We start from the raw sequence: 19,690 nt of genomic DNA, 5'->3' as shown, positions 1-19,690 counted from the left end.
CCTGTCTATTATTCATATGTAGGTGATATCTAACAGTTAATTAAGAAACTTAGCTTGCTTCTTAACACTTATGGCCCAGTTGTTGGTAAAGCTTGCAGGGCTCACCACAAAGGTCCCACTGTCTAGTTATGTTTTTAGTGAGAACCAGATATCTTCTTTCTTCTCCATCTTATTATTTATCTTGTCATAAGCTTTTCTCAGAATGATTTAATATAGTAAGTATTTTATAGAAATTCTAATGCATCTACCTTAAATTAGATTATATAGCTATTTGATGTTGTGGGTGATGCTGTGAATTTGTGATTTGCATGGCTTCAGATGTCATAATTTTTCCCCCACTTTCTAGGAAGTAACAGCTAGCAGTCGCCACTATGTTGACAGGCTATTTGACCCTGATCCCCAGAAAGTTCTACAAGGTGTCATGTAAGTAGTATGTATTTAAGAGTCTATCAAAAAATCTTGTTTGTTTTCGTGTTTGAATCTGCCAAATATTATAATTCTGAAAATGCAGGTTTATAACTTTTTTCTTTTCTTTTGGAAAGACTCCTTGACATTGTGGGAGATCAAAATTGGCCACCTCAAAATATGTCTTTTTTTACCTTGATTATTTTATCAATAGACTGGGAGGGTACTTGCTAAGACCAAACATTTACATGTATAAGGGAAATCTCCATTTGTAAAGGTATCTCCCTTTCTGTACCAGGAAGAAGGGGGGATGACCTTATCTCTAGAAACTCTTATCAGTGCAGAAGGTGAGGACTTAAATTTGCATACTCTTGATGGTTGTGCTTTCTGGTGGTCTCCCATGGCTGACTCCCCCACCCTCAACATCCTCCTTTGTCTACCTGAATATGCTGTTTAAGGTGAAACCTCCGCCTTTGTCGAGAAACTCAGTTTCCCTGGTTTCTCCCATGTATACATGTTATAAAGCTTTGTTTGATTTTCTCCTGCTGTTTGGTCTCATGTCAATTTAATTTGTAGCCCAGCCAGAAAAGACCCAGAGTGGGTAGAGGACAGTCTTCTTCCCCTTCAGTTTGGCGACTTGGATGGGATAAAAATTTCACTGGCTGGACGCTCTTTGCTCCTGGACTACTGCAGCTGAGAGGTCCCGGACCCCTGACAAGAGCCAGCAGGAGGTGAGAGTTCTTACCATGTCAGTCTCCCGGATCTCTGCCTGCAGGGTCCAGTGGAAGCGAGAGTGGTGAGTTTTTTTCCTTTTCTAAATTTAGATTAGCAGGAGAAAATATTGGTGAAGCTAGCTTCTTGGACTCAGCAACTCTAGGATCTGGTTGAGTACTCATTGGTTAAGTGATCCTTTTCCTCCCAGAAATAGTCCTTGTCTCTGTCTTTTTTTGTCATTTGTCATGAGACACAGGCATCTCTATAAGCCTGTTGTCTGGGCTTTTGTCTTATTCTGTGTCTTGAGAGTTTGGCTTTGTGACCTTTCTGGTCTCCACCATCCGGAGAATATATGTACGAGCATGCATCTTGGCGGCCAGTCGAGTAGACTGGGGTTCTGGGACACTCTCTTTGTCTAGCTGTACCTGCTCTCAGGAAAGTTTGTCATAAGGGGTCCCATTTGCTTTTATAAGGGGTCTTTGTCATCTCAACCTTCATTGCTTGTTGTGCTTTCTTGTTTTTGGGAATGAATTCTCCGGATCTCTTATGGGGACGCCTGTTGTGTCCGTGGTTAAGCTTTGGTATGAGTCGCTGTTAAGATTAAGATCTTACTCATCAATCTGGTCAGCTGATGGATCATTTAAATTAGGAAAACTTCTAAATAGGGGAGAAAAAATTGTGAGAATTCTCATCATAATTGTTTAATTAGTACCCATAAAAAGGACAAATTAAAAAAAGGAAAAAACAAAATGACTGGCCTTAAGACCCTGACTCAGCTTACAATTAAATTAAAAAAATGTAAAAGTGTAAGTGTTGATTAGATTATAAATGTTGGAGTGTTTGAGCTGATTTTATATAAAGAAGTTGTATCAACTTTGCCTGAGTATGTTTTAAAATGTCTGACTGGGAATGCTTCCCTTGTCCAAAATTATAAGACCAAGGCCTATTGATAAAGTCCTAATGAAAACTATCATTAGAGGTTTAAGAGGTGATGGAATTCAGATGAAATTTTTTAGAAAAACTGATATATTTATGGGCTTTTATGTGAAGTGATTGTATCTCTTTTTGCCTGATTGTATTATGGGAATAGACATTGTGTCTCACTGGGAAAAGGGAACTGGTTGAGCCTAGGGGGAGCTTTTGGAGTGAATGGGGCAGGCTGACCTTTTTAATTTGGTTTGAAATTGGAAAGAATTGTGTTTATAAAGTCTGAACAAACTGCTTGATAGAGAAATGAGAGACTGAATGTGTTCAACTCCAAAGAAAAGGGACATTGCTCCTCCTAACCGAAAGGCATACTCAGGTGACTGAGAACCCCGGCAGGAGTGTCAGAGGTGATCCTCATGACGTGTAGCAGTCCCATAGGGAGCTTCACTATCATTCACATTAATTAATTAAAGGCTTGTCCGGGGAAGCGCTTATCAGGGTTGGTCACCCACGCGATCTGAGCCCCGACGGCAGTCTTAGACTGCCAGCGGGAAAAACTGAGGCATGTAAGAGAGTGATTACGACCTTTCTTTAGGGAGTAACACTCACAAGCAGGGCACTTCTTACCCACTACACAGTCCCTAGAGATTATTCAGACTTTATAGCAAAACAAAACTAAAAGAAAAGCGGAAAGTTGAGCTTCTAAAAAGCCCGACCAGTTCCTGGCTGGGCAGCCTCCCCCTCCGAACTCCGGTTGTCAACTCCGGTTGTCATCGTGCTGAGATTTGCACAAATGCTTAACAAAAGGGGCCTAAGACGGAAAGAAAAAAAATGGGAAAAGAAGCTTTTGCAGATACAAACTGCTAAAATTTTTTAAAAAGAGGCTACAAAATTTCTGTTGCATCTGTCTGTTGTTTATGTGTGTGTCTATATGTATGTTATATGTGTGTGATATTTTACCTCCGGCTGGCCAAAATTAAGAGCTCTGTTTAATTGACTTAAAGTAAGCGCTTACATGTCTTTCAGGTTAACGTGATACGAAATAATCTCTGGTAAATGAAAGCTGGTTTATAGTTTGTGACATGTGTACTTAAATTAACTTCCACAATCTCTTTGGTAACTTAAAACTTTGGAGTTTTGCTAGTTTAAATTAAATGATAAAAAAATCATTGAGTATTTACATCATTTTCAAATAAGATAAGATATTAGATATTAATTACTAAATATCAGCTTATCTACTTTTGTCTTCTTATTATAGAGAAATTAAAAGGTGTTTTGGGTCTGTTGGTAAATGTGTCTTGTGTTTTATTAAAAGGTTATACTATAAAGTAACTTGTTTCTAGAAATTATGAAAAGTGTTTATAAATTTTCCAAGCCACAGAATGCTAATATAAAAGAAAGTTTATAATTGCTTACTTCTTAGTTTTTACTTAAAAATTAAGATTTCTAAGGGTTTAAAATTCTAATATGTGGTTAAAGCCACTAGAAATTAATAAGGAAAATATGTTTGTATTCAAGGAAAATAAGATGAAAATAAATCTCCTGTATTGTTTTTAGCAGGTCTTTAATCACGGGTGCTAAGGTTTTTCGTACAGCTGTCTAATTTTCTGCATTTGCCTGAAAATTTTTAACTGTCACCTTGGTTAAATGGATAACTAAACGTTTCATAGGGACCTATGATATTGTGTGGGATGTTATTGATCTAAGTGTTTTAAAAATTATATAACATTCCTAGCATTCTGATCTGTCCTGTTTATCAGTCATAATTCTAGTCATTATCTTAAAGTGGTGTATGTCACAGAAATAACCAAGTTTCTTTGTCAATTGTCATTTTTAAGTCTTTTGTTGTTTACAGATAGTTATTGTTTTACTCTGATGCTTTTGCAAAATATGTTTCATCTTCAGAGAAGTTCATGGAAAGGACTCTGGCACTTACTCTAGAATACAGGTTTCTGATAAACTTTCAGATCATAAAACTGAACTGGGTAAGAAATTACAGAATTCTGAGAAACTGATGACTTTGTGAAACTGCTAACAAGATTAAGATCAAGAATCTGAATGAACTGATGAAGATGATTATAATTTTTATGACTTTTGTTTGAAATATTGCTGATATTTTTTAATGTTTTGTTTTTTCAGATTTAAGGGAAACTTTTTCTCTTTTTTCCTGAGCTATCTATGACTTACGGCAATTTGGTAAATTACACCTTGGTAAGCAGAATTGAAATATGTATCTTTTTCTCTCTACCTGATCCCTCCAGAATTTGAAAACTCTTAGTAAGTGAATGTTCTTATTTCATGGCAATATAGTTATTTGCATAAGTTCAATAAGAATCTGTTCTCATTATAACAGGACACAATTGGAAGCATTGGTTATATTACCAAAGCTTTGATTGAAATGTTATATTTGAAAAAAAAAAACAGACTCAGATATGACCAGATACCTTTTGAGGAATGAAGATTGGACTTTATGGAATAAAGCCACTTGGAAATATTGGCCTGGTACCTTGTTTACAGCATTCCCAAACAGCAACCTTACGGATAAGTAAGGAAGGTCACTTATCTGGCAGGTGCCTGGAACTTCCGTATGTTGGGGAACCTCAAAAAACAGAGGAATCTACCCAAATCTGTCGGTACTGCAGGCAAAGTCTGATGACAAAATCCTTGGCTTGGCTTTCCTGGCCTCGAGAGGCCTTCGAAATTCAATCTGAGATTCCTTATAAAAAGTTCCAGCAAAGCAGATTTAAAAGAGCCTATATGATCAATTGCTATTCTTGCTGTACTTATATAAATAATGGGGCCAAATTTATTGAAACTAGACTTATTTTGTAAACCACTTAGTCTTAATTTGGCTATCTTTGATATAAATGAGGGTGATTTTAGAGAGAAAAATTATTTCAGTGGAAACCATAGTACATATTTGTGGATATTAGATCCTAGTTTTATTAATTGTCTTTGAGGTTTTTGTTTTATATCTGTTGACTGGACTGGAGCCTGAATTCTTCTAGTCTCCTGAAATATCTGGCTACAAATTTCCAAACTAATGTTTTTGATTTTTTCTGTCATTTTCATTTGGAATCATTGAGAACTGAACCTACACTTTTTCCTGAAGCCCTGCAAGCTGAAGTAGGACAACTTGATATAAACTTCAGCGAGAGCTCACCACGATAGCATGCCTGTTGCTCTGTAAGCCACTCAGAAGGATACCTGAACACTCGATGACATCATCAGAGACCTTTTAAGCTGCAAAAGATGCTTCTTTGATGCTGACATCTAGAAATCTTCTTAACTGGCTGTCCTCTGAACTCAGAAACTGGTTTATAATTTGCTCCAACCTTTAACCTTGTTTTTCTTTTGTTTCCATAGAAATACTTCTTATTAAATACCTGATTGCTTGCTTTCACAATATAGGCCTAACTTTGGTAGCCCACCTGCATCACTGCCTTCTAAAATGAACTTAACTGGACTGATTTATTATCAGGACTAAGAAATGTGTTCAGTGAGATGGAATAATCTACCAACTCAGCTTCTGGACTATGAAACTTCTTTAAGTTTCAAAGGGACTGTGAAACTTCCTGGTTTGAAAGTCGGGACTGTGGGAGATCAAAATTGGCCGCCTCAAAATATGTCTTTTTTACCTTGGTTATTTTATTGATAGACTGGGAGGGTCCTTGCTAAGACCAAACATTTACGTTTGTAAGGGAAATCTGCATTTGTAAAGGTATCTCCCTCTCTGTACCAGGAAGAAGGGGGGATGACCTTATCTCTAGAAAGTCTTATCAGTGCAGAAAGCAAGGACTTAAATCTGCATACTCTTTTTTAAGTTTTTTATTTTTATTTATTTATTTTTTTGTGTAAGGAAGATCAGCCCTGAGCTAACATCCATGCTAATCCTCTTCTTTTTTGCTGAGGAAGACCAGCTCTGAGCTAACATCTATTGCCAATCCTCCTCCTTTTTTCTCCCCAAAGCCCCAGTAGATAGTTGTATGTCATAATTGCACATCCTTCTAGTTGCTGTATGTGGGACACGGCCTCAGCGTGGCCAGAGAAGCAGTGCGTCGGTGCACGCCCGGGATCCAAACCCGGGCTGCCAGCAGCGGAGCGTGCGCACGTAACCACTAAGCCACGGGGCCGACCCAAATCTGCATACTCTTGATGGCTGTGCTTTCTGGTGGTCTCCCATGACTGACTCCCCCACCCCCAACATCCTCCTTTGTCTACCGGAATATGCTATTTAAGGTGAAAACCTCTGCCATTTGTCGAGAAACTCAGTTTCCCTGGTTTCTCCCATGTATACATGTTATAAAGCTTTGTTTGATTTTCTCCTGCTGTTTGGTCTCATGTCAATTTAATTTGTAGCCCAGCCAGAAAAGACCCAGAGTGGGTAGAGGACAGTCTTTCTCCCATTCAACATTCATGACTTTAATATTGTACTGTAAAGAATTGTCTGTTCGGTGCTTGTTTACTGACGTGGTTAGCTTCATTTTTTATAGATTGCTTATTTTACATTTTAAAGAATGTTTCCTTTGGAGAATGCTTTTGCGACTTTAATATCCAGCAAAAGCAAGACAATAAAATTGATGATCTCTTATAATTGGAAAGGGGTGGAAGAATAGGTCACAGGGTTTTTTTGTTTTGTTTTGGGTTAACTCATCGTCTGTCTTTAAGGTTTGAGTATCTGAGTGATGTTTTAAATATCAGAACTTAGAAAGCAGTCATTAGAAAATTTAAATAAACTCTTGATAACCTAAATGCCTTTCTTTTCTCCAAAATTCCCTCGTGTTTAGCAAGAGGAAACATTTTTAAGCAACATACCCGAGGTGATTATGCTTTAAATAAATTTAGTGGGACAAGTGTGATAAGATTGCAAGTGACTGAAAGGTGAATTCTTCAAAGAGCAGATTATCATGCTTTTAACACATTAGTTCTAAGGAATAACTTCTAGCCTAAGACTCCTCAGAAGGTTGGGAAACATGTAGGGCCCACAGGCCTGAACTGTCTCCAGGGGAAGGAGGGCACAAAAAGGGTCAGGATGAGATACATTTGGGATAGCAGTGAAGCACGAATGAGTCCCTTTCTTCTTCTCTTACCCTGTTAGTACTATCAGCCCAGTAGTACCTTTAGTTTAACTCTTGCTCAACCATGACAAGGCTAGGATGCTTTGTTTATAGAAGTTTCTACTGACTGCAATTCTTATTCAAACCCCAACCACCCTTATCTAACCTCCCCACCCCCCACCCCAAAATAAAAGGCATTGTAGAAAGGATGTCTTGGGGATGTGGATTTGTGAAGTGGAGGCAAGATAAAAGTGAGTAAGGCAGCTTGACTTTTCAAATTGAGCTGGAAGGGAAGGTGAAGAGCTGGGTGGAGACCCACCTGGGATACTTGACACCTTATCCTCACATCTCAGTTTATAGAAACCAGAGGTGATGATAGTTCTTGTTTTCTCGTTATGCTAACTTTGTTTTTGTCCCCTTCCCCAGGAGACTTTATAATGATTTAATCAGCCCCCCTTTTAGGCTAGTTTGATTATTACCAGGCAAGGTGGTATTAAATACAGCTGTGAAATACATCAGCTTGGGTTGTACCTACGCACACAAATTAGTTGAGGGGATAGGTTTAATTTAACACTGCTCCTTAGACAGGCAGACAGTCCCTGCACACAGCCAGACAGCTTTGTATATTGATAATCTCAGAAATCATTAGGTGATTTAATCTAATCACCTAGATTAAAAATCATGTAAGATTCCTCAATAAATACTTTAGGTGAAAATGTCAGACTCATTAAGTATTCATTGAATGATAGTAGAAGATGGTGGTATTATTTTTATTATTACTGGTACTATAGTTGTTTAGGAGAAAAGCTAAATTTATCAATCAAGGATTCTGTGTGAAAAACTTGTATGTTGAGTCGTATAACATAGGAGTAGCTAATTCGAGTGTTACTTGTCACTTTTGAAATTTTTCGTTTACCAAAGAACACTGTAGCTTCTTGAAAGTTGATAAAATATCAAATAAGGCATAAAAAATTTGGGAAGAATGTATCATAAAAGCAGCTAAAGTGTAGTTTAATAGCCTTAGTGCCTGTTAAAAAATTATCAAGTCTCAGACACTTAGCTGTCAGCTAAGACAGATAAGAAAAGTTTCTGTGAAGGAGGGGGTGGAGGGGAAAGAGTCTGGGCTTTGGAGTTGGACAACAGTAGGTTGAATTCCTAGTTCTGATGTTTCCTGGTGAAGTCCTTTCCTAGGGGTGCGCTTGGGCAAGTTACTTAATTTCCTTGAGCCTCAACTTTATCATCTGTAAAGAGAGAGTAACATGGCCCGTCTTGCCAACTTGTAAGAATTAAGTCAGAAATGTAAAATTCAGTACCTGGTATGTTGTGGATACCCAAAAATTGGCACTTAGGTGGTTAGTCATTATTGGCCCTAATTTAAAACAACTTCAAAAACAGGATGATTCTTTTCAAAGAAGAGAAAGGAAAACTCAATTAAGAAATATCAAACGGATAAAACAATTCAAACTGAAGGAGAAGGGGAGAGGGGCTAGAATTCTTGATTCAGACAAGAGAATGCGAGTGATAACACAGTCCAGTAAATGTGATTGCTACTTATAATACTAAAATCTGTTTGTGGTTTGAAAGGGACAGATCACCCAAAATCTTTTCACTTTGTGTCAGAGTAGAGCTAGCCTTATTGGGGTATGTGTAGTGCGATTTAATAAAGTTTCCTTTTCCTCAGAAATATTTATTCTTTCTGACTTAATTCTTTCCTGAGCTTGGTAACTGTCTACAAATTAATTGTACATAGTCAAGAGAATGAAAAGTGAATTATATTTTTTCATTGATTTTTTAAGTAACCTTGTCTAATACTGGAATAATACAGTATTGATAGAGGAAAGAGGGGAACCAAAATTATGCCTAGGAAGAGAGAGCTGACCAATTCTTTCCTTCTTATACACATTATACAGCCATCGCTGAGTCACACAGAGACCATTACTAGACCAAAATAGGTAGAAGGGAGGTGGCCACAGAGTGTAAACAACTAAAGGTAGCCTACTAATTTTAGGGAAGGAAAAGACAGAGGCTGAAATAATAAGTTTTGAATCCAAAATATCCAATTGGAAAGACATAAAAGAATTGACAACTAGCTTTAACTACAAGATGGCCAGAGTTTTATCATTTTTCTAGCTATATTAAGCTTGATTTTTCTCAATAGGAAAAACAAAATTGAAGAAACTAAGGTGAATAATGAGTTTTTATCGTGGTCTATATAAATAAATCTACTCAGCTGAGTTAGAGACATAGCCCTACCCATAAATATAGGGAACTTCTTTGTCGATAATGCATGTCATAAAAGACCGTTTTACCTAGTCAATGAGCATACTCTTGTTGAAAAATACTATTAAGCATCAGAACTGCTTAATTTCAATTGTTGAAGAATGAAAAGTTATCTAGAGATAACTTTTTTGTTAGTAGTACAATATTTAGCATAAATTTGAATGATCCTGTTATATCAAAGGGTTGTAGATGGAATCAAGTCCTGAAAGAGCAAAGTTTCAGATGGGTAACTGAATAGAAGATCATTAGATTTAGAGTAAGATATGAGCAGAGAGAACAGGGAGGTCAGTAGCCTTTGCAACTACAACGGAGAGTAGGTATATCGCGTAAACTATACTGTATTGCACATTCTGAGCTCTCTCTAGTGTGGAGATCTGCATATGACTTTAAAAAAAACAATTATAGGATATTTTTTAGTGAAGTTAACTATGGTATTAGCTCAACCATGTTAAATCTCATAGTTGAAGAAGGTTAACTGTCCAAATGTTTTTGTAGAACGTGAGTCAAAGCTGCTTAAACACTGGTTTTTTAACATATCTAAATTAGAGCACCTGATCTGGTTTTTACATTAGTGATTCTCTGTGAAAAGATCAGCAGGTATCCCCATGTGGTCCTATGTTTGAAACACAAAGGATGTTATAAGCAAATGTGGCTGGTTTTGTTGTTTCAAGGTTGAATAGAACCAGAAAACTAGACTAGATCTCTCTGGTAAACTCAGGCAGGTAGTTGTGAATACTGGAGAATTGTTGTGTGCTTTTCACCAAGTATCCATTTCTAAAAAGTGTCTTCTGAAGTATTTTAATGTACTGATGAAGTAAGTTGATTCTGGTAATGACTTCTCCATTTTCTGGTTCCAGGAAATTATGTACCTCTGGTTTCAGTAGTGTATAGACAGGTTCCATTTTCCTGCATGAACTAAAGATATAATCTCCCATAAAATGAAGCCTTTGGTTTTTGAGAAATTTTAAACTAAAGGATAAATTTTAGGATAATTCAAAAGAAATATCCTAAAAAAGAAATATATATTTTTTTATTTCTCCTTTTAATACTTTTTAATCAGTTACTTTTAAAAGTGTTTCTAGGTAAACATAAACAAAGATGACCTTCATACCAAATGAAATGGAGTGATTCTGAGTCTCACTTGTTTAAAACTAGGTATTCTGAGACAATTCAGTCAGAGAATTATGGTTAAAAGGGTGGCAAGATTCTCCAGAAATTATTAGAGCAAATTGACATGGTCTTTACAAATTAGATAGATAAGCTCTTTGTATGTGTTATTAACTCTGAACATCAAGAATAGCTATATATTTGTATGCGTATGTGTATATATCTTTTCATATTTATAAACCACTTAACAATATGCTGCCATATTATTCCATAATGTTCTAACACATTTTTTGATGTTCTTTAGAATGATTACATATATAAAAAATATTTATTAATATGATATAAAAATATTTTGGCATTATTAATGCAATTATTAAATTGCACTCTTCATTTTTGGAGAATGTAAGGTGATTTATAATCATATATTGGTAAAACAAAGAGTTAAATAAGATAACTCCTAATTTCTGAGCCAGTATTTATAGAAATTGGAATTGTATCTGACACTACATACATTCCAAAAATCTACACCATGGGGTAATTTGTTTATAAGAATGAACTAAATTGCTGCCAATTCTCAGTTCTGTTCAATTTATACATACAGAAGGTGCACAATAAATGCCTAAGTTGACTTGGAATGAAGCTCCCTGTAAATTTCTCAAGTGCCTTCTGAATCAAAGGTTGATGTTAAAAATAACTTTAGTTTGAATAATAGATTATCATTATCCAGTTCTCTTAAAGGCAATTCCCATATGGCAATGGTAACTCTAAGTGGAATATGAGTATATCTCATTCCCCATCCATGCTGGATAATAGAAAGCTTATTGTGCTTCAGTGTTTGGATGCCACATTCTCCAAAAAGAACATCATAATTGTAATTACAGGACAGAGCAGTGAGTATGTTTGTAATTTTCCAAGTCCAAATAATTTTGTAAGTTGTTTACCATGTTGCCTTATTCTAGCTACCCACAAATATGTATTTTCTCCTTATTTTGCGGATGTCTAATGAAGAGTGAGTTTTCATAAGTAGGTCAAACTTTATACTCAGATTATAGTTTTCAATATCCTGTATACTTTTTGGCTACTTCACACCAATTAGACCAAGTTTCAAACAAGAGCTTCTTCAGGTAAGTGAAAAGTAATACTGGTTCAAAATGAAAATGACATAATTGATCTTTAGCTTGAGGCTCCCACCTTCAATAATTTTAAAGATAATTTTCTGTTTTTAGATGATATTAGGTTTTCAGTCAAAACTTATGCTATTGTGACTGTTTAGGAATAAATATGCTCATACCTGATGGACTGAAACTTTGTTTGTCCAGCAGATCTAGATCCCAATTCTTTTACTTTTCCTACTGTTTTAATGGTAAAGTAAAGTGTTTACTTTCTCTGTTGGTTTTGATCACCATCATAATACTCTAATTTAGACATATGCTGTGGTGGGCACTGTACTTATTGTTTTAATATCTGAGCCCTTTTTCTCTACCACACTAAAAATTAATCTCCTTCAGAGCAAAGAAAGGAAGTAGAAAGGTTAGCCTCCATGTAAAAGTAGGTGCCTCTTGAGTCCATTTATTAGTGGGCAAATTTAAGATTCTGGCTAGATTTTAGCTGAGAATCTTCCCTGACAAATGCATGTTTGTAACGTCTTAATATTGGCTACTCTTCTCCTATCCTCAAAGAGTGGGATATCCCCTAGGCTTACTTTTTAGGTCTTCTCTCTGGATGTTGTTACCTCAAAGATAATTCAGTGTGTCTAAAATTAAGATAGATCCTTGTCTTGCTAAGGGGTTTTATTCTGTAAGCTTCTTAGTGTTCTGTGCACCCAGACACCCAGACTTGAAGCAGTCACTCAAGATATGTCACATCACATTTCCTGTACCTATCAAATCATCTTGTTAATTGCTTCCTCAAAATGTCCCTTGTATTAATGATTCCTATGGCTGCTGCCCTAATCAGTCTCACATAACCAGATACCTGAATGGAATGATTAATTCCTTCAACAAACATTTATTGAGTGCCTACCAGGTGCTAGGCATTGTTCTAGTGTGGAAGTAAAGAAGGGTAAATAATGTAGTCACTGCTCTGGAGGATCCAAAAGTCTAATGGAGGAGACAGATAACTGAAGAGAGCCCACTACAGTTTGGTTAGTGGATGCTTTGCTAATGATAAGCACAGGGGGTCTTGGGACCACAAAGGAAGGGCATCAGCCATTTAGTTGCGTCTCTTGCCCTTAGTATTATTTTTGCATTCCAGTCCATTCCACCCTCAGCTTATTTTCCTTAGTCACTGCTTCCTTCATGTCCTTTTTCTGGTCAAAAATGTGATTGCTTCTTAATGCATCCTCCTTTAGTTTGTCTCTTCTCCCTATCACTTTTCTAACTTTATGTTCTATGCCACCTTAAAGGGAACCTTCTTTTCAATCCAGGCTCCTGGTACTGCCTCAGAAACATGCCATATTCATTTCCAATATGGTCTTCTACGAATGGCTTTTCTTTTTGCCCTCATCCACTTATCCAAATCCTGCCCATTTTCTAAGGTTCATCTTAGTTCCTGCCATTGTCTCAAAACCTGTTAAAGCTTGTCTTATCTACTTTTCTCAGCCCTGTAAGCACTCAATTTATAATATAGGACTGCCGTGTATTGTTAGTGCTATTTTTGTCTCGCTAAGGAGATTGTAAACTCTTCAGGTCAGGCATCCCGTTATGTGATGCCTTTGCATCCTTCGTAGAGCCTAATACTGATCTCAAAAACTAATTGCTGAATTTCGGTAGTATATAAATAGGGCATTTTCCCCCCAGTATTAAAAGGTAGTAGATATGAGATTATATTCCTTTGATCTACTGGGAAAAGGAAATCTTTGACTAAAAGTTAGAAATACTTTTATTTTGTATAAAAATGTAAAATTGAAACACAGGAAAAAAGGAAATACATTTCCTGAATTCTTTTGTCTTTTTGATCACATTGTTCTGAATGCCTGATATGCTGGAAGTAATGGAAAAAACACTTGGCATAAAAGACATGGGTTGAGACTGAGTCATTTAATGTGGGCCTCTGAGAAAAGCCTCAGACCTGAGTCTTAGCTTCCTCTTCTGTGAAATGGGGTTAATATTACTCAAGATTGTAATGATAATTAAGTAAAATAATGGATATGGAATGTTTTGTAAACTTTAAAGCAATATATAAATCTTGCATAGTTTTATTGTACTCCCATATTGAATGATAATTGTGAGTTTACATTTTACAAAAATATGGATTTCTATATGATACGTTTTGTGATCCATTGATAGTAACTTCTCTGAAAGTTCCAGCTCAGACTGGCTTTCTTGCTTCTCAAGAGGAGACAGACTTCTGTGCTAACAAAGTAATGAGTGTGCTATGATAGAGGGCACCTAGGAGGGACACCTACCTAGACCTGGGAGTTGTCAGGATGTGCTTCCCGGAAGAATTGACATTGGCGTCTAAGCTCAGAACTGAAAGATGAGTAAAGTTAGCCAGGGAAAGTTATGAGGAAGGGAGTAAGGAGATGAGAGAATAGCTCCACTCTGGGAACTGAAAGAAGCTTCATCTGGCTGACTCTGAAACTGAATCCTACACTGTACTTAAATCTACTAAAGATAAGTGTATATGATTATTGTCTCTTTAGGTTTTAACTCTTTCATAGAAATGATCTTACAGTGTCCCTTTATAGTAACAACTGAATAGAATTTATTTGCTGGTCATTAATATCTCTTCTTCCTTATCTAGCATAGATATATTTTACTTATTAGAGGTAGTGCAAGAATTGTTTTCTTTACACATTGGTTCATTTTATTAATTGTGTTCTCTTTAGTCTGCATCTGCTCTATAACTACTGGCTGCCTCCTTCATGTCCTTTTCACAGATTATTAAGAGAACTGGACAGTTGGTTTTGAAGGGGTTTTTGTTTGCTTTTGTCTATAAAAACATTTAATTTGGCATGGTTTCAGATATTTGGAATGTGTTTATAAGGTAACGTGGGGGCATCTCATTTCTGCTTAGTTTAGGGAGGATGGGGAGAAATCTGGGAAAATGTTAGGGTCGGGAGTTCCAGAATAGAGAGAGTATCCAGAATGGCACTTGGCACAAAATAGACCCTCAATAGATAGCTGCTGGACAAATGAATGTACACGTTAGTATAGGCAGAACACAGTAAGAGAAGGGAAGAAGATGAAAGTAAATGGCGTACTGCTAGCTTAGGGTCTATAAGCTGATGACTGGGAAGTGAGTCTCTTAAGAAAACAGCAGGCATCCATAAGAAGGCAGGAGCCTAGATGTACAGTCTCTCACCAACTGTGCTTTGCTAAATGAGACTTTGTTATCACATAATTTTATAATCATGTATCAGAACTTGGTAAAAACCTTAGTAAGCTTCATTCAGTTTAGTCCCCATAAACAAAAAATAGTCCTACTTACCCCTGTACACCATGTGGGAGATCTGTGGGATAGATTACAGAGAGAGATCAGGCCCTGAAGAATAGACCTGCCCGCAGGCACTGAGCTAATGGAAGAAGACGAGGCAAGTACAGTGTTTGGCTCAAGACTTGTGAAAATGCTGTTCAAAAACTTGTGGGGAGAATCAGCTTTCAGCAGATCGCTACATCATAGCAGTATTTTCCTGCAGTAAATAATCGAAGAAGGCAATTGAGGAGAAGGATATTATAATTGTTGCCAAGGGTTTTAGTGCCAGTCAATTTGATTGGTATTGGAAATACATGCTGACTATAACATTTAGTTGTTGATTTTTTTAAGTAACTTCTTCCCCCTCTGTTTTCTACTCCGCTTTTCTACAAGATTGTGGTTTGCCAACTACAGAACTTTTTTAGGATTGTAACTTTTAAGGTTTGCAAAAAATTCCTATATATTGTAGAGCTCTGCTGCCTAAAAGAGGGGAAGTCAAAAGAGTTGCTGGATGAATATCTAGGGGAACTTACTTTGGGATATGAAAGAAATGGGTGAGCTAAGAACTTGGAGGCTCTATAGCAATGGTCTTAATGCTATCAGACCTGACTTCCCCTTATAAATATTTTGAGATGCCACCTGTACTCTGCTGAAATTCCATAATAATATGACCTACTCACATACATAACTCCAAAAATAATATAATGCCTTCCCTGCTTATAATATAAAGGAGAAATTTTTAAAAAGAAGATAATTTATAATATGTAAATGCTTAGGCATGACTATGTTAGAAAACTTAATGAAGTAGTGTGAATGCAGGAACTGCAAATGTGGGCTGGTATAGGTGTCTGATATTGATGACTCAAATGCCATGAGTGCCACTGTACTGGTGATCTGATTTTCCAAAATGAAATAACTTTTAATAAAAAGTGTAATCTCCCTTTTAGTTACAGGCCAGGTACAGTACTTAAAAATACAGTTTTCTTTAAAACTATGCAAAAAATGCTGTCTATTTGTAAAACTAGGGCCGGGAATTTCCAGACACTCTCATAAACTTCTGAAATGCCCCTAGGGGGCTATAATGCCCTCTTCTCCACTTTGAGAACCACTGCTGTGTAGAATCACATAGTGTTCTAGTGTTCTCTATTAAGATAGCAATACTGACCAATTTGGGTAAGTATTTTTTGTTAAACATTTTATTAGTAGCACTAGGTTTATTTTGAGCTATTTAGTTTCTCCACTTGCCCTTTGGGACCAACCATGTGTTTGTGAACCACTTGGTCGTTGATAGAGGTACTCTTACTGTGGAGTAGAGTTTTATTCCTGATGAAGCAAAGATCTGAGTGTAGCTAGAATAAAAAAATACTGGTAAATATGTGAGAAATATAAAAGTTTTTTTCTTATTTTTTAATCTTCTTAAAAGATAATTGGCTGCTTAAGCAAAAATAGTGACGATATATTATGTTGTTTCTAACTAATTTAAAAATAAAATGTATGACAGTAGCAGCACCAAGAATGGATGGAGAAATGGAAGCTTATACTTGCAAGGCACTTACAATACACTTGAAATGGGAGAATATCCCCTGAAGATTGACTATGATAAGGTAAAAGATGCATATTGTAGATTTGTAAAGCAACCAGGAAAAAAACAACAAAACAAAACCCAAAGTACAGCTAATAAGACAGTAAAGGAGATAAAATGGAATCGTAAGAAATATCCAGTCCAAAAGAAGTGAGAAAAAGAGGAAAAAAGTAAACAAAGTCGGATACGTTCTGTGGGCTGGTTGCTTTCGCTCCCCAATCCCAGAGCTGTGAGCGAGAAGGTGGCCTATGTTTCTTTATATTCAAAGGATTAGTGGCCGTTTTTGAAGAACTCGACTTTCTTTGTATCAGAAGACTTTTCCCAGTGCCCAGGATATCTCCCACTTTGCCCATTCCAGTACTCTCCTGTTTTACAGCCCCTGGGCTCACTCAGCACCCATTGCCATCCCTTTTCTTTGGCACTCTGGGTGAGGATGGGTCAGTGCTTTGACTTAGTCACTAATTTCTATACTTGCCAATACAAGATGTTGCATAATAAAGACGAAGTGGAATGAATTGATCTTTGATTTTTCTGTGATGTCTCAACATACCTTACCCTTTTCTCTTCTCCTGAATTCAGAGACATGAAAAATGCTGTAATTGGAAACAACAAGCAGAAAGCCAACCTCATTGTTTTAGGAGCTGTTCCAAGGTATGTTTGCTATCATGCCCTTTTCTGCTAATCATACTAAGTTTCTAATGTATTTCTCATTCTCAACCATGAGAGTCATCTTTTTTCTGTATTGTCTATCCTGTTTTTGAAAAGCCTCTTAATTTTTTAAGTAAATGCTTTGACATTATATGATGCATTTCTTAAAAAAAAAAAAACACTAAAGTACCAGAGGAAGGAATACGAAGTGAATGCATTAATACATTTTATTAATTCGGGAAGATCATTGACCCTGCAATAAAAGAATGTGTTGGGTAGATAATAGGCAGTGTACACCAGCCTGGTTCTTTCTTCCCTATCTCCTCAGAGCCCTGGCAGTGTTTGTATGATTGGATAATAATTTCTTAGGATTCTTAAAACCTTTTTTTGTGTGTGTGAGGAAGATGAGCCCTGAGCTAACAGCCATTGCCAATCCTCCTCTTTTTGCTGAGGAAGATTGACCCTGGGCTAACATCCACGCCCATCTTCCTCTACTTTATATGGGATGCCGCCACAGCATGGCTCGACAAGCGGTGCTTTGATCCACGCCCAGGATCCGAACCTGCGAACCCTGGGCCGCCGAAGCAGAGTGTGCGAACTTAACTGCTACGCCACCAGGCCGGCCCCTCTTAAAACCTTTTTGAATTAAAAAAAAAAACCTGCTTGGTTTTTAATCCTGCTTTTCTTTTTTTTAATTTCTAATTTTTAGAATTTGCTGATTTTTAAGTTAACATAGAAAGTTAGATTTCTTCTGATGACCTTATAAGCTTCCTTTCAGAAGACAGTGGCAGTTGTATAACTTCCTCTCTGCCTTTGCTACTCAGCTAAGTTTTATGTGCATTTGCTATAAGTTTTTCACTTAGAGTTTTTTAATGTTTTGGTTTTTTCTCTTCTCTTTCTTCTTTTCTTTTGATACAGGATTATTGATTTTATAGTTTTTATCATAACTGACCTCAAATACATACTTTCGTAACCATAAAGCTCTCAGCTACCTCTCTTAGGAGATTAGTGTTCAATATGTATAAATATTCTTTAGGGAGCATGAGAGTTCTACCTTGGAATATAAGGGAGATGGTCATTAGTGGTGGGTGATTAGAGTTTGGGGAGTAGTTGTTTGGCAGTCTGGGCTGGAGTGGAAATGGGAGGATCTCCTGATTCCCCAAATGGGAGAACTGGAGAAAAAAGAGAGCTTCCGTTGCTTGAAGAGCTGCACAGTACTCTGAATATTCCCTCTAGGCTAGACCTTTGTGATCTCTAAACTATAGCTCTGGATATTCAAGGTCCATTTCTCGTCTGAATTTAAGATCTGGCAGCACTTGGCACTGGGAGTCTTCATATCCTGAAGTGGCAGATCACATGGACTGTGGTGCTGCTGTTTCTACAGAGACCACTTGTGGACAACTTTCAGATTTACGGTTCTGATAAACTCTGAGATTATATGATAGTTCTTTTGCTTAAAATGAAGAAAATCTCTTCTAGATTTTTTTCCAGATTTTTAAAATTAAATTAGCTGCTGATATAAACAAATGACTATTTTCTAGCAGTCTGTAAACTCACCAACCATATTTTCAGTATGTGGGATGTATTGGTAGGTGCTTCTATCACATTACTTTAGCTAATTTACTTTGGTTAAGTTTTTTAGTCTCTTCTGTTTATCAAGTTCCTTCTTTTTAGATTATTGTACTTGCTTCAGCAAGAGACCTCAAGCACAGAGCTGAAAACTGAATGTGCAGTGGTATTGGGAAGTCTCGCTATGGGTACTGAAAACAATGTCAAGTCTCTACTAGATTGCCATATAATCCCTGCCTTACTGCAAGGTATGTAGGGAAGTCATTTTTGTACAAGTAAAGATTAGAATCAGTTTGTAGTGTTTTAAATAGGAGTTGAAAGGATGAGTCTCAAATCTATTTTCTGTTAATAGGACTACTGTCCCCAGACCTGAAGTTCATTGAAGCTTGCCTCCGATGCCTGCGCACCATCTTCACCAGTCCCGTCACTCCAGAGGAGCTACTGTATACAGTGAGTTTTAGATATTTTTGAATCATCAGTTAGATTTCATTAACAGCATACTTCTAATTTACTTAGCATCTCAAATCTCATCATAACTGTGTTATGTTATAGAAAAGTCTCAAAAGTATTTGAGGTCTTGCTAATGTGCAAATATCAAATGTTCTAGGCTTTGTAAAGAAGTGAAATATAGTCTCAGAGCTTGAGGAATTTATAAGCTGTTTTTTAAAAAAAAAGACCCATTTTGATCTCTTAATATATATAAATTAAGGCAGTATATTTAATGCCAAATGAGTGATAGGGAGTTCCGTTCACTCTAGGTTAAATCCAGCAGAGAAGGCTTTATAGAGAAGCTAGAATTTGACCTGGGTCTTGAATAATGGATAAGATTTAGAGAAGTGGAGAGAAAAGAGGCCAGTCTAGGAAAGATCTGTGTAAGAAAGAGTATGCAGGACGGTGGGCAGAGTTGTCTAATGCAGGAAGGGCATCAGTTTAGTTTCAACTGGGGAGGTGAATGAGAACCAATTTGCAAGAGGCTTACTTGCCA

General features: G+C 36.8%; 1 protein-coding gene across 13 annotated transcripts in view; it reads left to right on the top strand.

The window, feature by feature from the left end:
- ARMC8 (armadillo repeat containing 8) overlaps positions 1-19,690 on the top strand; it is a 103,296-nt gene that overhangs the window by 21,911 nt on the left and 61,695 nt on the right. For 5 of the 13 annotated variants that reach the window (XM_087430510.1, XM_087430509.1, XM_087430508.1 and 2 more), the window contains exons 2-5: positions 347-423; positions 17,068-17,139; positions 18,811-18,953; positions 19,058-19,155. In XM_087430510.1, the coding sequence (XP_087286636.1) occupies positions 347-423; positions 17,068-17,139; positions 18,811-18,953; positions 19,058-19,155 (390 nt within the window). The other 8 variants (XM_087430514.1, XM_087430516.1, XM_087430515.1 and 5 more) reach the window with 8 other exon arrangements.

Source organism: Ceratotherium simum, chromosome 5 (genome assembly GCF_057802395.1).
Source record: "Ceratotherium simum simum isolate JZ-2026a chromosome 5, ASM5780239v1, whole genome shotgun sequence".
Classification (NCBI taxonomy): Eukaryota; Metazoa; Chordata; class Mammalia; order Perissodactyla; family Rhinocerotidae; genus Ceratotherium; species Ceratotherium simum.
The sequence above is the reverse complement of the archived record's forward strand: the minus strand, read 5'-3'. Positions and strand labels throughout refer to the sequence as shown.